Source organism: Cornus florida, unplaced genomic scaffold, assembly GCF_030987335.1.
Source record: "Cornus florida cultivar Cherokee Brave unplaced genomic scaffold, ASM3098733v1 CherokeeBrave_3.0.0_Hap2_Chr04, whole genome shotgun sequence".
Lineage (NCBI taxonomy): Eukaryota > Viridiplantae > Streptophyta > Magnoliopsida > Cornales > Cornaceae > Cornus > Cornus florida.
In genome coordinates, this window is record NW_026775574.1 from 32,632,152 (window position 1) to 32,651,517 (window position 19,366).

General features: G+C 35.7%; 1 protein-coding gene across 2 annotated transcripts; it reads left to right on the plus strand.

Moving 5' to 3' along the window:
* Window positions 1–480: 480 nt before the first annotated feature.
* Window positions 481–17,909, plus strand: LOC132303118 (pyruvate kinase, cytosolic isozyme). 2 transcript variants are annotated; one of them, XM_059800212.1, is made up of 4 exons: window positions 481–769; window positions 1,464–1,744; window positions 15,221–15,682; window positions 16,825–17,909. In XM_059800212.1, exons 2-4 carry the CDS (start codon window positions 1,487–1,489, stop codon window positions 17,635–17,637), a joined length of 1,533 nt encoding a protein of 510 aa, XP_059656195.1. In that variant the 5' UTR covers window positions 481–769; window positions 1,464–1,486; the 3' UTR covers window positions 17,638–17,909. The 2 variants fall into 2 exon arrangements, with proteins under 2 accessions (XP_059656195.1, XP_059656194.1); XM_059800211.1 differs by having other exon boundaries at window positions 482–769; window positions 1,437–1,744.
* The last annotated feature ends 1,457 nt before the right edge of the window (window positions 17,910–19,366 follow it).

Consider the following 19,366-nt stretch of genomic DNA (forward strand, 5'->3'; position numbering starts at 1 on the left):
CTTATTTTGTTTCAAATTAAAACAAATAACTTACCAAACATACCCTAAAATTTGATAATGGTTTTGAGCTTGAAATAAGCAACAATAAAAAAATTAAAAAAAAAAAGAGTCTCTTTTTGGCAATTTTATGGCAATACGTCGTCACGATCATATTAGAAGGATAAAACGGTAAGATAGGGTAAAATCTGTCGCATAAATCAAAATTTTGGAAGTGATAAAATGAAAAAAAGGAAAAAAAAAAGAAGTAAAATTATGAAATGTAGAAAGAATTTATGCGAAATCTTGATAAAGTAGAAAACAGAAAAGAAAAGGAAAAAACAAAAGAGTTAGGGCCCTACATAAAAGGCGTGCGCACACAGAAGAAGAAGGAGGTCATTTTACCACTTTACTTCAGTCCACGTGCTGAAAAATAAAGGTCAAATGTCAACATTTTGGTACAAAACTAAAGATACTTCGAAGCCCACAGTAATACCCGCTGGTTAGCAGCATCCCACCCAGTCTCCCAGACCTTTCGTGGTTAAAACCCTCACAACTAGTTCACACACACTGCCCTCACCACCGTCCACTCAGTCGAAAGTTGCTCACTCTTTAACATCATTGTCATTTCCCGAACTGTCCCTCTCACAAATTCGGAGACGTGGTGACTAGTATATACTACTATACCCGTATTTATAGAGATAGAGATAGAGATAGAGAGAGAGGGGTTGTCGGTGTAGGAAAGAGGTGTGAAAGCCAAGCTGCAGCTGCACTGAAGCAACTTCTGTAACTGGTTTGTATGCCTCTTCTGTTTTATTTTGTTATGTTGATTGTGTGTCTGTGTGTGTTTCTTTCGGTCCGATAATTGATTGATGTTTCATTTCTGATTGAAGAATTTGGAAAAAAAAGAAAGAAAAGAAAGTGTTTTGGTTTCACCATCTCATTCATTATAATAGACCATCATTTTATCAACTGATACTTTTGTTCTGATTTAGACCAGCGAATCTTGTAGCTAAAGCTGTCTATTTTTTCCTTATCTGGTGTTCTTTTGTATATTTATAAATTAATTTTCCCAAAATTTGTTGATTGTTTGCTGGGACGGATGGAACTGAACTGAAGAATTAAACTAGACATTTCTTCGATTCATTGGTTTTTTTTAGTTCGCCCTTATATTATTTCATTTTATATAATTTTTTTTTTTTTCTCATGAAAATGAAAACCTAGCAAAACTGTGTGAAAAAAAAAAAAAAAAAAAAACTTTACTAGTCGTCTTGTTGGTTTAATAATTTAGCAACCCATTTGGCTCTCTTGAGTGACAAGAGTACCATTTGTCTTGATTCAACAATTGTTTGTTCAAATTTTGCATTGTTTTGTTATCTCTTAATTTTATACTTACCCATCTATTGGGTTGATTCACAAAGTACAATCTGCTTCTTTTTTTTTTTTTTGGGTTTTCTCAGATTTCATCTAAAAACATTTATATATAGCGAGAGAGTATTCAGTGACTAAGATGGCAAACATAGACATTGAGGGAATCTTGAAGGAACTTCCGAATGACGGCCGCATCCCTAAGACGAAGATTGTGTGCACCTTGGGCCCAGCTTCTAGGTCCGTGCCAATGCTCGAGAAGCTCCTACGGGCAGGGATGAATGTTGCTAGATTCAACTTCTCACATGGGACCCATGAGTACCATCAAGGGACCTTGAACAATCTCAGGACTGCCATGCAGAACACCCAGATCTTATGTGCTGTCATGCTTGATACTAAGGTCGGTTTTCTGTTCAACCTTTTTTTTTATTTCAATTGGTTCTTTCAGTTAGTTGTCTGCAATATAGGTTTAAACCAACAGAATAAATGAATCCTTTGCCCTTTTCTTGTCCCCTTTACTTTTTTTTTTTTTTTACTTAGCTTCTTTCAACTTCCATTCAGTATCCATGTGAATAAGGATAAATTTATTTTTTAACACATTAAAAAAGAAATTCTTTGTCAACCTATATGGAGGGTTCAGTGTGGCCTATTGTTGTTGACAGTGACACTTCTGAGAGCTGCCAACTGGGTGATGGGGGGCAACATTTTACTGCCAAATTTTATATCACATTATTACCAAGACTAGATGAAACAATTAATAGCTCTGAAGATGGACGGAAATTGAAAAATAATGAGGAAAAATTGATGTTAGTTAGCTTTAAAATGTCAGAAAATTATGTCGCTAACAAAATGCTGATTAGTTTTGGAATGACTAAATCCAAACCCAAGAAAATGGCAAGAGCACATAATCTTACCCCATCTAGCAATCCTTGGAAAAAGGCAAGATTCAGATTGAAACCTTTGCTTTGTTAAACAACCAGTTCTTTCTGTTGGCTTTCCCAATTCATAGCAGCTTCTTTCTGTAATGATGATGTTCTTATTCCAGTTGACTCCGTTGGACTATTACTTGATGAATAAGGAAAATGGAGAGTGTCACGCATCATGGCATGGTAAACCATAAAACGAATAAAGCCTGAATCAAACCGGTCATCCAGCAAGCACTGTTTCCAATAGATTCAAACTTATCTTTTGTGTTGGGCGTCTTTAGTAGCAAGAGATTGCAAGCTGCTAGTGGCCTTTTATTGTCTTGCTATCGGTAATGTAGATTAAATGTCCTCCTAACAACAAGAGGGCAAGGCTGGGGGTACATGAGTACAACATCTAAGTAGACATTTAGATCTCATGTTATGATGTGGCCATGTGGGGCGTGATTTTAACTCACTTTTAATGGTATAAAGGTTAGGAAGCACGAATACTCCAAAATGGGCGAAGAATCGTGTCCGACATGTCCCGACACGTGTCGGACACGCCAAAAAACGTGTTTGGAATTTTTTTTATTTTTTATTTTTTATTTTCGAACAAGGCACGGACACTCCGCGGACACGGCACCAACACTCCGCGTACACGGACATAGACACGGCACAGACACTTCTGGAAATTTTTTTTTTTTTTTGAATGCTGATATGTTCTTTGTTTTTTTTGTTTTGTACTACCTTTTTGGTATTGTAAATGATAAAAGTCCTAGGTCAAATGATGGATGGGAATAGATTATAGTACACTGACTTGGTTTTTGTATCTTTTTTGGAGACTAGCCTTTAGGTTTTTGTGAATGTTAAGTGCTAACAGTAAAGTCCTGAATGTTAAATAGTCATGAATGTTAATAGTCCTTTTTGTCTATGCTTTTGTATTTGGAGTAAAGTTACAATGATGATTAAATGATACTAGTTATTATTCTAATGTCTTGTTTTTTATTTGGTTTTATAACTCTGCAACATTGTTCTTATATAGTTTATTAGTTATGAGTTATGATTTGTGTTTTTTTTCATTGTGAGGTTGATGAAAAATAGTAACACTCAGTAATTTTTAAAGTACTACATCATATATATATATATATATATATATATATATATATATATATACTATTCGCCGTGTCCGTGTCATAATTTTTTTGGATTTGCTGTGTCGCCGTGTCGGTATCGTGTCGTATCCGTGTCCCGTATCTATGTCCGTGCTTCTTAGTATAAAGGGCTTTCAATATATTTTCCTTTCGGCACACTTTTCATGAATTTATTTATTTATTTATTTGTTTTTGGAATTGCAATGTTATTCTGGATGCTAGGGCCGGCCCTGAGATTCCAAATATTTTAAGAGGCCCTAGGCGAACTTTCAAATGTGAGGCCCTTAAGCTTCACACGCGCAAAAAAATTTATAAGAGCGCGGAATTTTCATACGATGTTTTCAAATTCTATAGCTAATATAATTGTGCGCATGTGCATTGTGCATAAGACAACTAACTAATAACTATAATCTTCATTCGTTAAATCTTTATGTTCATTGACTAACTTCCTATGATCTTCATTCATTAAATCTTCATGTTTATTGAGATTTTCTTTATTTGCTTTCGCATTCATATGTTCTTCATTCACCAAATCTTCAACTAAACTCTCTATTTGTGTATTGCTCCTAAAAAACTTAAGAATATCTCTTTTTTGAGGTTGAATCAATTCTTCTTCTTCTCTCTTCGGTTTTTTTTTTTTTTTTCATGCCTAGATTCAAATTTTCTTGTAGACATAATGAAATCTCTTGAAATCTAAATAACAGGAACCATAATCAACATAAAACTAGACTTCAAAAAAATAATAATAACAATTTGCTTTGTTTAAAGAAAATATATATTACCTCAATATGCAATTATTTGATTCAAGTTCAAGGCAAATAACCTCACGAGATCTTAAGAAGAGTGTCCTGCTAGCATGTGAAAGAAGATCACAATTAACATAAAACGAATAGAGAATCAAACAGAAACAATAATAACTAAGCATTGCCGATCATACAATAAATATAATAATATATATATATATATATATATATATATATATATATATATATATATATATCCAAAATCAAGCAGTTTGGTCGAATGATCTCCTAGCTGGAGTTTTCACTGGAATCTGGAGGAGAGGAGAGAAGACAAAACAGAGTATCCAAAATACAGTCCAAAAGTGGAAATGAGGAACAGAAAACAGCAGTTTCTTTTTTACATTCATTGTTTATATAGCTGCTAAAATTTGATGATTACAGATGACAAAAATATGTGGAGATGAGGTGACTATATATATATATATAGGAGGCTGAACTTGTAGTGCTGAAGAAGTAGTGGGACTTTTAGGTTATATGTGGCATCCACTATCATATATAGTTTTGTCTTTCACTCTTTATATTAACTACACTACACTTTGTATGTGTTTTTTTTGGGAGCCAATTACCCGCAGTGATTGATTGATCATTGCTATAGAAGACCTGTGCAAATTAATAGAAAAAACCATTAACATTTGTTTTGTTAAAGCCTGCTCTTGATTTCCATGTATTTGTACATTCTGATGGCAAGTGCTTTGACAGTACTATTAACCGAAATTCTAGCTGAGCCAACTTCAAATAACATCAGTAATGTGGTATGTATCTTCATATAAAAATAAAATGTAAAAAACCCCTTAATTTGGCACTTTTAAGTATGAGCATAATTTAGAGATCGAAAAAGTTAGTTATTACCTCTACGGCTCAACCCACTGGAAGGGATCCTTAATTTTCGTAGGATTGAATGTGAAAATGCAAAAACTTATGAGGAAAAGGGGTATGGTTGCTGCTGTTGTGAGATTGGAGTGGAATTAGGGAGAGGGAAAAAAAAAGTGCCTGCCATAGATTATGGACTCGATCGCCATGAAAGACACATGTAGAAAGGCACACATTTATTAAAATACTGAGAGAACCATAATATATTCATTCAACTTTTGATAGCCATCACACACAGCGACACACTCGCAAAAAACCCTAGTTTGGAAGCTACTTTTCACTATTGGAACAAAGGTGAAGGCCCGAATCAAACGAACCAAAGTTAGAACAAATCAAATGATGAGATGAACGAAAGAAAGAAACATATATAAAAGATCGATTCATGCAAAAGGAGAGAGTACCTTGTCACCTGAGGCGATAGCGGAGGCTGCGCCCTGAGGAGTGTCGAAGCAGATTGTGTTGTTTGAAACTTGCCCTAATTTAATTTATCAAAAAAAAAAAAAACTTGCCCTAACTTAAATTTATTTTATTTTTTTTCATCCCCTATGGGCCTAAAAATTTGAGGCCCTCTAAAATTTGAGGCCCAAGGCTACTGCCTTGGTCGCCTTGGGCCGGCCCTGCTGGATGCTACCTTATCTTGTTTCACACCTATTATTCCCTCTACTGTTACATGACCCTGCCCCATCCCACTCAAAGGGCAGCGATACTACCTTTACTGAAGCTTGTTAGCAGGCACTTGGGATTTTTATTCTAGCAGTGAATTTTTTTGTGGATCTTGCTTTTATATTGGTATATTTAATGGGAATAATCGGTTAATATTCTTTTAAGGTGGCTTTGAGTTTTGATATCCTGAAATCAAGGAGCTTGTTTCATGCCCTTTACAATTGGTTGGACTGTAGGAAAAAATTAAAAAACACATGGGTGATAAATGTATTATTCATTGCCTAATGGATTTTTTTTTGATATACCACTTTTAAGAAGATTATTCAGTGTTATCCATCCTGCTTTTTTTTTTTTTTTTGGCTCATTTATGACTACTTGTTACAATTGGTTCTCATTTCATAGTGATTTGTGGTAACAAAAAGTAATTTCTTCGTTGGTTCTCATTTCATTGTGATTTGTAGTAAAAGAAATTAACTTTCTTCTTTTATTTCTGTGAACCCAGATACAATCAAGTAGTTCGTCTTGCTCTTATAGTGGTAGTGCCCTAGTAGACATACAATGTTAATCTAATGAGTGTTGGATTCTGCTTCTGACCAAGTTAGTGACTCACGTGCAACATATATTGAGAATTGAGATTTTCGTGTGAAAATAAATAAATAAAAATAAAAAATAAAAAATAAGGAGAGGAATAGTAGAATGTTCGAAGGAAAGGAGACGTCTACGGCGATGCTAAAACATCATATTATTCGTTCTCTTTTCAGTTACGTGAAGAGGAACTCTTGTTCCTCTTCTGATGATTTAATTATTTTTTTGGATTCTTTGGCGCCTTAGTCCCCGGTTCCCCTTTTGTATAAGGGACGCGTTCCTCCTTTGAACGCCTTTTTATTTTATAAAAAAAGTGGAAATCCTCGATTCTTTAATATGATTATAAAAGGCTGTAAAAAAAAAAAAAAAAATCCATGTTGATGCTGGTGGGGAATGGATTTGTTTCTGTTGTCTTCATTCTTTCCATTTGGTTCCTATCACAAGGATTTTAGATGCATTAAATTACGTATTGGAAATCAAATCAGGCGGTGATGGATAGTTGGTTACCTCTAGAGTTATTTCTTAGCTAAATGACCTGGTTCTTCTTGTTATCTTGATGCATTAGTAGTATCTTCAGGATATGGATATGGGTTGGAGAAGTGTATTATAGCATGTTGGGATGCTATGAGGTAACCTACCTAGTGATTCCTCCAGAGGGGAGAACAGAAGACTGGTCCTAAATGTCCATTTGGTGAAAACTTTTCAAGATACATAAGGAAGGATCTACAATGCTATAAAGTCCTAGGATAATTCACCCTACTGCTAAGTTTGCAGGAGCTTTATGATCATATATGAAAATAATATAGTTCTAATATGTGGGTATGTTCACAATATTCTTGCTCTCAAGCTGAGCAACACCCACAGGAGACATATTTTGCAATAGATTTTGGGTACAAGGTGCTGACGAGGCCTTCTTGAACTGTTTACTATGTGTGAATTGGTTTCTTAACTTGTACAGCTGGCTGGCTGTAAAATTTGATCTCAAAGGAGGATTGCAGACCATTGATTATTCATGTGAAATTACACTCAAGCTTTATAGGTTTAAAGTATCCAAGCTGGTTCATATACTTTCGGATCGTTCGAGGGTTCAAATTGAATTCATAATACAAGAAAGAGTTAAGAACTGTTCTACATAATTCAATCCTGCCTGCAAGTGCAAGAGATAAGTTGTTCCAACTAGAGATCTTTCCATTGAACTTGTTAAACAGACCTGCAAAATCATTGGATTTCAAATTCTGATAGTGAATTGGTAATCCCAGATAAGTGGCAGAGAATGTGCCAATCTTGAAAATCAGGATCCCATTCAATGATCTTCTCCTTCTCACAGCCCTTGAGAAATAGATGATACTCTTTTCTGTATTAACAGCCAACCCAGAAACAAGGTGAAATTGATTCAGAGTATTAAGAATGCAAGTAGCAGAAGGGATGTCAACTGTGGTCACCATGACAAGGTCATCAGCATATGAGAAATTTAACTTCTGAGACACACATGTATAGACCCCCTTTGAACCATTCTGTTACACCATTGTAGAGAAGTATTCAGTAAGAAGAATAAATAATAGAGGGGATAATGGACAGCCTTGTTTGAGGCCCATTCTAGGCTGAAAACAAACCAAATGGGGAACCATTAAACAAAATGGAGTACCAGCCAGACTGTAGGCATTCCTTAACCCAACCAATCCATTTAGTACCAAAACCATAGTTCTCCAAGTGCTTTATCAAGAATTCCCATGACAAAGAGTCATAGGCCTTCTTTAAATCAAGTTTTAGAGCCATGAAAGGCTGCGCAGAAGAATTGAAGGCTCTGATCAGTCCTTGGAACATCAAACATGGATCTTCCTACCTTTAATAAAAGCAGAGTGCTCGTGACCTATAATTTTAGGAAGAAGCACGACCAACCTGTTTGCCATTATCCTTGTAATAGTTTTATAAATAGTGGTGCACAAAGCAATAGGTCTGAAATCAGAGACTCTTAAGACCCTCATTTTTCTTAGGAATGAGAGTAACAAAGGTTCTGTCAATACCTTTGGAGATTCTTGAATGTTGAAAGAAATGTCTCACAGCAGAAACAGCATCCTCACCAACAATTGACGAGAACTGTTGAAAGAATCTGTGAGGAAAACCATCTGCTCTTCGAGCTTTATTAGACCCAAGTTGGAACACTACCTGCTTTGTTTCCTCAGCATACATGGGACTTCCAAGTTAAAAGCCTCATCTGCTTATTACCTAACCCCTTAGACGAAGGTGATCAATTGTTTTCTTGTCAATAGAATCAGAAGAAAACAACTGTTTGTAATAGTCAACAAGCCACTTCTTGATGATTTCTTGGTCTGCAGACCACTGCCCCATATCATTCTTCACTGCTATGATTGCATTGAATGATCTGTGTTTTGCTACTCTATTGTAGAAGAATGAGGTGCACCTGTCATTATTTTTCAATTACTTAAATCTAGCTGTTTGACTAATTAGCACTTCCTCATTAGACAAAGCATGCTCCAGTTCACTTCTAGCAGCACCTTTAGCTTCAATCAACACTGAATTTAGAGGGTCAGTTAGCATCTGCATTTGAATCCTCTTTAGCTTTCTGGAACTTCATGGTTAATGAATGAATAGGATACGAGTCAAAGATTGAAGACCAAGCACTATAAACCACATCTTTGATGCCCTCTTGAGAAGACCATACCTTAAGAAACCTACAAGGTTTTGGATCCTTAGCTATGTTTCAAGGGCCATGCACCACCAAAGCATTATGATCAAAGAGAGGAGGAGCTGCCAAGAAAGCCTCAGTATTATGTTTCAAGGGCCATGCACCACCAAAGCATTATGATCAAAGAGAGGAGGAGCTGCCAAGAAAGCCTCAGTATTAGGAAACTATTGATGCCAAAAAGAATTAAAAAATAATTTATTTAACTTTGCCAAAATTCTTCTCCCAACTGCTTGTCTAAGAAGCACGGACACGGATACGAAACGACACGGATGCGGCAAATCCAAAAAAAATTAGGACACAGACACGGCGGGGACACGGCGAATAGTGTGTGTATATATATATATATATATGATGTAGTACTTGAAAAATTGTTGAGTGTTACTATTTTTCTCAACCTCACAATGAAAAAATACACAAATCATAACTCATAACTAATAAACTATAAAAGAACAATGTTGCAGAGTTATAAAACCAAATAAAAAACAAGACATTAGAATAATAACTAGTATCATTTAATTACAAGTTTAAAATTATTATGTACTGACGACGTAAGTGAGTAAAAGTTGTTAATTAACTTCACATATTTATACTTTAACCTAATTTTCTTTCAAAAATTATCTTTTAGATCCCCGAAAATAAGACACGCGTGTCGGACGCGTGTCTGTGGAGTGTCCGTGCCGTGTCCTAAAATTAAAAAAAATTAAAAAATTCAAGACACGTTTTTTTGGTGTGTCCAACACGCGTCGGACATGGATTCTTCGCCCATTTTGGTGTGTCCATGCTTCCTAGCTGCTTGTTGATTACACCAAGTTCAGCAACCATTAACAGTGTGGATCTTCTCAAGGCCAGATTCAGAAATAGCATTATTAACTTCGTCTAACTGCCCCCTAGGAATGAATGACCATACCCCCTAATTTTTTAGATTGAAATCTCACAGAGTTCCAATCACCCAAAAGGATTCAAGGGATTGTAGTTTTCTGAGAAAACAAATTAATAACATTCCACATACTCCTCTCCAAAACAATATTAGCAGCATAGACGGGAAAGCCTGAAGGTTTTCTGAGGCTGGATATGAGTAACTTCCAACATCATACACTGAGAATGAGAGTCAATATGCACCATGTCAAAAACAACAGGGTTCCAAACAACCCAAAATCTTCCTAATCATTCATCAGAATAGATATTTAACCAGCACCAGTTTCGAAAAATCCTACTAGAAATGGAATAAAAATTGTGTTCTTTTACTCTGGTTTCCACAAGACAAATAAGGTTGGACAAGGAAGAAAGCCAATACTTCACTTTTGTTTATGAGGCTTATTTAAGCCTCTACTATTCTAGCACCCCAATATTAAGGCATAGGGTTAGGTGGAAGAGCCCCACCAATATCCCTTGCTCTAGTCATCTTAGGAGAAGTAGGATCAGTAACTTTCTTTGACTTCTTTTGTTTAGATTCAGGAGGAATTGGATCCTTCTGTTTCATCACTGGATTTAATGAGATATCACTCATTCACAACTTTAGTATTTATAGATAAAAGGAGCATATGGGTACCAACATGCCATTGGCCTAACGGTATGAAGCCCCAACTTCCCAGAGGGAGGTTAGGTGTTCGAGCCTCAGTGGAGGCAAGTGTGTGTAAGTACCAACTAAGAAAGAAAAAAAGAGAGCATATGGTCATATTACAAGAAAGGAAATTAAATCAAATCCAAATCAAACACATCATATTATATGTCATATTATATGCCATGATTCGTGCCTATCAAATCTTTCATAATGTGGCAAGTCATTCCATAAATCGTGACTATCATATTTACTAACGCTCCCCCTCAAGTTGGTGCATGGATATCTGAAATGCTCAACTTGGATAATGCATTCTCAAACACAATCTTGCCGACGCCCTTTGTAAGAATGCCTGCAAGCTGCTAAGAGCTTGTGACAAATGGAGTGCAAATCTGACTAGCGATGATTCTCTCTCAAATGAAGTGTCGATCAACAAATAAAAAAATGTCTCCGCAAACTATAAACAACCAATCATGTCTCCTCAGACCGTACACAACCAACAATGTCTCCTCAGATCATTTCCCTTCTTACACATGTTTAAAACATGTAGATGGAATAATCAACAATGTCTCCTCAGACCATTCCCCTTCATACATATGTTTAAACAATGTAGATAAAAGAATCAACAATATCTCCTCAGACCATAAAAAAGTAACCATGTCCCCTCGGACCATTTTCGAATGGTTGGTGCTGAACTCGCAATGCTTTTATTGAGGAGACCACTCTGCCTACTCGACACCTCTTCTTAGACTATTCTCGAATGGGTGGTGCCGAACTTGCAATGCCCTTATTGCAGTTGGACCGCCTTGGCTCTATTACCAGAAGAAATATAAAAAGAAGAAAAATAAGAGAATTGTGTAAAGACTTGAATGAGATATATCACTCATTCACAACTCTAGTATTTATAGATAAAAAGAGCATATGGTCATATTACAAGAAAGGAAATTAAATCGGATATAAATCAAATCACAACATATTATATAGCGTATTCTATAGCATAATCAAATCTCTGCTAATATGGTAAGTCATTCCATAAATCGTGATTATCATATCTGCTAACAATTACCTCTGTACTACCCTTATTTTGATGATGTGTACGTGTACCCGGTGTTATTAAAGGCCCAAGGCGCACCATGGTGCTAGAGGTCTTTTGGAGCTTAGGTGCGAGGTGCACGGCGAGGCGTGTGCCTTAGTGAAGTGAGTCGCACAATTGAAATTTTAAACTACCATAAAAACATTCATATCTCACAAGTCATTTCAATATTTTAAAAATTAATATCAAATATAAAAAAGTAAATCTACCAACTAAACAAGCATCCAACAACCATAAAACAAAGCACAAATTTGTTTTCTTGAAAGGCAAAGCGGAAATTTTTTTTTTTTTAAATGGCAAAACAGAGCCCTAAAAGAAATTTCTCTGTTTAAAAAAAATAATAAAACTATTAACAAGAATAGAAAAGAAAATATAGAGCAAAAAAAAAAAAAAAAAAAAAAAAGAGAGGAAGAAACAGAAGAAGTAAATGAAGAGAGAGAAGTAGATGAGAAGAGAGAGTATTGAAGAAAAAAAGAAGAAAAAACAGAGCCCCCCTTGCTTCAGTGGGCAATTGTCGGCCAAATGATCAATTCTTCTGCAATATTGACACAATTGTGGCTTCCACTCATATTCAAAATATTACAATCCCATCATGAATATCAATAGTCATATCGTCTAGTAACTCCTCCTGCACATCAATCTCGACCATTACTCGAACGTATTGGCCCTTTAACCGTTAGAAGAAGATTCATCAAGGAAAATATGCTTCGAAAACCTCGAGCAATTTTAGAAAGCACAACATGGTTCCCAATGAATTAGCACATCATGAGTCTTCAACCATACGGGGATAGAACCAAGCACATCCTTCTCCAAATTAACATTCTTGTTCCATCTCTTAAGTGTAATAGGTCGTCCCTTGAACGTATGCACGCATTGAAGAGTCTTCTCCATATCCTCCATGGACTCAAACCACACTTCAAAGAGTCCATCCTTCAAATATAGGTAAGAGAACACTTATTAAAAAAATAATAATAAAGGTAAGAGAGAACTGCTCCACCATTGACGTTCAATGAAACTCTTGAAGAAAGGAAAGTAAGGTCGCTTGCCATGACGTATCCTACTATAGAGTGTTTCAATTGTTCGTCAGCAGCATCCTCTTCTGAGACACACACCTTCGAATCTTTCAAACCGTAGTGGTACCGTAAGGTAATGAATAATGTCTCGGTGGACTTGTTGAACAAGTTTCTCCAAGATGTTCGTGGAGGAGTACTGATCCAAGGAGAAGAGCCCACCCCCGGCTGTTTGGAGTCACTCTCCTCCATGTTGCACTGCAAACTTCTTCATGATGAACTAGGAACTGCATGCAAACCCTAATCGCCTTCATAGTTGCCAAACAATCATTAATATGGGGCATGGCTGATTGTTATAAACCACTTATCTAAGAAGCACGGATACGGACATGGACACGATACAACATGGATATGTCGGTGCGTCAAATTCTAAAAAAGTAGGACGCGGATACGGAGTGAACATGGCTAATATAAATATAAATTTTCATTTATGTATCTATTGAACTAGACAATCATGGTACTTTAATTAATTTAAAAATTCTATACCATGTTACATAAGTTAGAAGATGACATTATTTGAATATAAAAAAGTATATGTTATATTATATATGATATTACGATCTTATCTTGTTATTATAGTTATGTTTTTGTTCCTTATAGGTTGAACACTGTGACTAATGTTCATAATGTTGTTTCCATGATTGTCATGTGTCTGTTTTATACAAGACAGAGTGTAGGATGTGTTGGTCGAGTGTTCGGAATGTGTCAACCAAGTGTCCGAAATAATAAAATTTAATTTTAAAATAATGTTCGCGGCCATAAAGTTCCATACACGTGTCTAGGAGTATCCATGGAGTGCTGGTGTCTGGCACGGACATGACACCTCATAGAAGTTTCCGTGATTCTTAGCCACTGATGCTTTGTATTAAGATCAGAAACCTACAGAAAGGTTTTTCTCCATAAAAGTTGGCCCTAGATTTCACAGCCTTTTTCTAGATTTTTATTTTTTTTAATGTCTTTCTAGTAGGAGGTTATCTGACAGGCCTTTGGTTTATTTTTGTATCTTCCATATAATGGAAGGAGATCAAGTGATATCTCAGTTCTGTTGCTAGCTTTGCCAATTTCCTTTTGAGATGACTTGTTTAAGTATTTGCATGTATATATATATATATGTCTTTGTCTTGTAACAATGCTTGTTTATATTTTTTAATTTAAAGATACAGTGTGTGATGAGTCAGAGCAGTGTAGAGTAGAAGTACTTTCATAGCCTTTATATAGAAATGATTGTCCTTGTCTGCCACGCTGAGTATACAGAGCTTGTAATTTGTGAAGCGCAACGAATCACTGCCTTGAAAAGATGAACCTGTAATCCTTTTTTAGTTGTTCATTCTTTATGCAAAAAGTATTATCTTGTTTATTACTTCCTGTGTCTCAAAAAAAACGTCTCTTATGGGGAATTGTGACTGCCTTAGATATTTATTGATGACATTTTTATAAACAAGATCTCTTAACTAGAGGTTGTCGTAGTTCCCCAAAAGCGACATTTTTTTTGGGACAGAGGTTTATGCAGAAAGTATTATCTTGTTTATTACTCTCTGTGTCTCAAAAAAAAATGTCTCTTTTGAGGAACTGTGATTGCCCAACATATTTATTAATGACATTTTTATAAACAAGATATCTTAACTAGAGGTTGTCACAGTTCCCCAAAAGAGACATTTTTTTTGGGACAGAGGGAGTATGTGACAACCTCTAGTTAAGAGATCTTGTTTATAAAAATGTCATCAATTAATATCTAAGGCTTCACTGCCTTGAGAAGATGAAGTGCTATACTTCTCAGTAGATTGTAATGTTCTTGGGAAAAAAAATTGCATAGAATAATTTTTTCCCTTTCTTTAGAATATCCTATAAACTTTTCATGGTTTGTGAAGTTCAAAAACTGAAATCTGTAACAGAAATGTGGTAGTCTGCGGTTTCCATAATTTCTTTCTTATTCTACCATTCCTTGATAAACATTTCTTGGTTTTTAGTGTGCCAGAAAAAAAGTTATTACCTCTTGGTACTGAGTACCATCATCTACTTCATTGAGTGTGCTCGAGTCAAATAGTATTTGATATAGGAAAAGGAATGCTATCCAGATAAATATTTGTGCTTATCCTTTCATGTCCGTTTTCTGGCTCTGTAGTCTGCATTGTCTGGATGCTACTCAATTCTCTCCATCGTTAGCATAAATTATGCAGCTCAAAATCTGGGCACGTTATGCAATGTCATATATGATAACTTCTTGTTATGTGTGTGTGTGTGTTGTTTTTTTTTTTTTTTTTGATAAGTAAGATTGTATTAGAAAGCATTCAAACGAGGAATGCAGTCCCGCAAAATCTACACTAGGCCAAATAGGGCTCCTAGACTCTCCAAAAGTCCAAAAAATTAACGATCTCCCCCGTGGATTTACATTTTTTAAGTTGGAATTTTGACTAAAGTTGTTTTATTGCTTGAAGTTGAATTGTTGTGTCATGAGGTTTCTTTTGTTGCAGGGACCTGAGATCCGAACTGGTTTTCTAAAGGATGAAAAACCTATTCAACTCAAGGAAGGTCAAGAAATCACTATAACCACCGATTACAGCATAAAAGGGGATGAGGAAATGATCTCTATGAGCTACAAAAAATTGCCCGTGGACTTGAAGCCTGGAAATACAATCTTGTGTGCAGATGGCACCATTACCCTCACTGTCTTGTCATGTGATCCAGCTTCTGGAACAGTGAGATGCCGTTGTGAGAACACTGCTACTCTGGGTGAGAGGAAGAATGTGAATCTTCCCGGTGTTGTAGTGGATCTTCCTACACTTACAGAGAAGGATAAGGAAGACATCTTGGGATGGGGTGTTCCTAACAATATTGATATGATTGCTCTCTCATTTGTTCGCAAGGGCTCGGATCTTGTTAATGTTCGGAAGGTCCTTGGGCCCCATGCCAAGCATATACAACTGATGTCCAAGGTATATCAATCCATATGAGTGGTCAGTTGTGCATCTTATCATAGAAAAACGCTTGGTTGTTTATGGATATCTGCAGTTTGTGCAAATTAAATCTTGCATTGTATTATTTTCCCTTTCAGTCTACTGTTGTGTTGGGAGTAGAAATAGAGGTGGGGCATTCAATGGGTTGGTTACTTTTACACAACCTTGTGGGCATGGACACTTTTTCTTACGTAAGAGGATTAAGAAGGGGAGTAGAGGGGGGTGGGGTATGCTTTAGAAGTTCTGTACATTTTATTGTCTGTAGGGTTTGGTTCATTTCTCATCCAAAAGTCTTTAACTTGTGGTTGATGAGCATTAAATGCTTGACCCCCTACTCTATCAGGCTAATTAATCGCATCATAGCTTTGGGATCTCCAACCAGTTAGGCAAGCAATTGTCAAATAGTTCTTTGGAACAGTGGTCCTCGTCCAATGATAGAATAGTTTAAAAGGGGTGAATTGCCTGAACAATGGTGGTTGGGCAAAATTAGTACTAGTGTTCTGTCTCAAGAGAGATCACCAAAGCTTAGCTGCACCACCTCTTCCTCGTTAGTCCAAGCAACCCTGTGTGACAGGTTAGTGCTCCACTTTGGCCTCTACCTCATGGTACTCTTATCGTCATTAAAGTGATTCCTTATTATCATAGAACCTGATATCAGCATAGAAAAGGACATTTGCGTCTGGAAATGGTTTAAAATATAATAATTTAATCAATATTGATATGATTGGATTGGATTGTTGGATTGAGATCTCATGGGATTTGGATTCATATTACTACTTTGTTCTATATTATAATCTGTTAAATTATTGGATTTGAACTGATAACGTTTTTTAGGATTCGGTATACATCATCAACCCCCCTCCTCTCTCTAATAAACCGCCCCACCAAAGCACCCTTGTCCTAGTCTGGTCAGCTCACAGTCCTGTGTGCATGCATGCACATGAATTTGTTTTCATAGATGTGCTTGTTAGTCCCATCGGATTTTTGGTTGTGCTCATTGAAAGAGATTTATATTACTGTATTATTATTACTATTGTTGTTGTTATGAGTTGCAGAACTTCTTAACAAGTGTTCAATATTTGTTGGTCTTGTAATGATTTCTAGTTCCTGGAATTTTGAAGGTCGAGAACCAAGAAGGAGTTATCAATTTTGATGAAATCTTGCGGGAGACAGACTCTTTCATGGTTGCCCGTGGTGATCTTGGGATGGAAATCCCGGTTGAGAAGATTTTCCTGGCACAGAAAATGATGATATACAAGTGTAATCTTGTTGGCAAGCCAGTGGTAACTGCCACTCAGATGCTTGAATCCATGATCAAATCTCCCCGGCCAACCCGTGCTGAGGCAACTGATGTGGCTAATGCTGTCCTTGACGGCACTGATTGTGTCATGCTTAGTGGGGAGAGTGCAGCTGGGGCCTATCCGGAGATAGCTGTGAAAATCATGGCTCGAATTTGTATCGAGGCAGAGTCATCGCTCGACTACGGGGCCATCTTTAAGGAGATGATAAGGTCGACTCCATTGCCGATGAGCCCATTGGAGAGTCTTGCATCCTCAGCTGTTCGTACGGCTAACAAGGCTAGAGCAAAACTCATTGTTGTTTTGACGCGTGGTGGGAGCACAGCCAAGTTAGTTGCCAAGTACAGACCGGCTGTGCCAATTCTGTCAGTGGTAGTACCAGTTTTGACGACAGACTCTTTTGATTGGAGCTGCAGTGATGAGACTCCGGCAAGGCATAGCCTGATATACAGAGGCTTGATACCACTTCTTGCAGAAGGATCTGCAAAGGCCACTGATGCAGAATCCACTGAGGTGATCTTAGAAGCTGCCCTGAAGTCGGCAATACAGAAGCAGCTGTGCCTGCCTGGTGACGCAGTTGTTGTGCTTCATCGAATTGGAGCTGCCTCAGTCATTAAGATATGCTTAGTGAAGTGATATGGAATATGAAGCATATGCCTATTATGTCTAAATATGTGTGGTTACTGCAATGGTTAACATGGACCTCAATTTTGCTTTGTTCTCTATTGAGTTTAAATTTGCAGTTTGACTATGTTAGGATTTTATTATCGTCCAGTTTTCTTGAGCTATGTTTTAAATTATCTCTAGATTGGTCCCATTCTGTTTTTACGTCTTATTGAAGGTTATGGAACATATATATTTCTATGACATGCATTTGAAATAAGAGCAGAGCCTTCTTATAAGTATTATTCAGGGTCTACAAATGGTCGTGTGTGAGTGTGTGTTCTTTTCCCGTCCTAAATCTTGTGCATGTTTTCACTTGAATTTGTCCGGAAACATTTGATGATTTAACCTAAATCAGACAATCCTTTTCAACAGGTGTCGCTCTTGTTCCAAGTTCGTTCTCGCTCTCGTACTCCACGCACTCTTTCACTTAAATTCTCACTGCTTATGATTTCATTATGGCGCTTGCACGCTCTCGTATCTGCTATCGCTCCTCTTTCCGTTTTATGTGACTTGGGATTTAACTATAATTTTAACTTTAAAATTTTATCTCAACTTAACATCAAGGACTGATAATTTGAGAAACTTGTTTCAAGTGTAAGTGATACGTTAGGAAGCACGGATGTGAATATGGATACAACATGACGATTAAACAGATCTTCTAATTTAGAGTTTAGAATTAAGCGTGCATTTAGTAATGTTTTTGTTTTCTGTTTTTGCAGTTTTAAGAAAGCAGAAATATAATTTTGTTTTCTTGAGTGAAAATAAAAAACAAAAATGCGTAACACTTGTTGCGGTCACAATTTTGAAAGCAAAAAATAATAACATTGTATAATAATACATATTTGTTAGAGATGTACATAACATTTTCTAATTATTTTATTTTATTTTTAATATTTTTCATTAGTACCAAAAAGCCTTAAATATGTATGTAATTAAATTATATCACAATTATTAAAAATGGATAATAAAATATAATATCCAGTTTAAAATCACAAATCCTAATAATACCTAATACATATACAAAATAAGATATATTAGGACAAAAATACACTCACCAATTATCATAATTTTTTTTGTACAAAAATATAATATATCATAAATTTTTTTGTCCCAAAAAATAATTTACACTATTATATAATATATTATATTTTAAATATATATTTTTGTTAAATAAAAAATAATTTACACTAATATTTAATATACTTATATATATTAAAAATATAACTTTTATTATTATTTAATATGTAACATTAGTATATAACATGAATAATATACCTTTTATTTGAAATGAATAGTGTATATGTAATAATAATAGTGAAAACGTTTTTACTCAATAGTGTCGAAAACATGAGAAACACTTTTTTTATGTTTTTTATTTTTTTCATAAAAGTAAAAAACATTTTCTACTATAAAAAAAATAAAAACATATTATTAAACATGATTTTTGTTTTTGTTTTGTTTTTTTCTGGGCTAACAACTAAAAAAAAAAAAAAGGTTTTCCGCTTGGTAGTTTAGTTCAATGATCAAATTTCTTTGTATTATATTATTACATGATTGTTAATTACTCAGCATTATTGTTGTAGGTCAACTTTTATTTTTTTATTTTTTTAAAGGATAGACTGGATTAGATTGGACAACCAAATGTCAGTGATCCAAGTGGCCCAAGTGTGGGAGTTTCTTACCTAAAAAATTAGGGATG

What these genes read in the sequence shown, in the direction of transcription:
- LOC132303118 (XM_059800212.1), top strand. Translation starts at nt 1,487, where the DNA reads ATGGCAAACATAGACATTGAGGGAATCTTGAAGGAACTTCCGAATGAC. An exon ending in CTGTCATGCTTGATACTAAG is followed by an intron (nt 1,745 to 15,220) that starts GTCGGTTTTCTG and finishes CTTTTGTTGCAG; the next exon opens with GGACCTGAGATCCGAACTGG. An exon ending in ATATACAACTGATGTCCAAG is followed by an intron (nt 15,683 to 16,824) that starts GTATATCAATCC and finishes GGAATTTTGAAG; the next exon opens with GTCGAGAACCAAGAAGGAGT.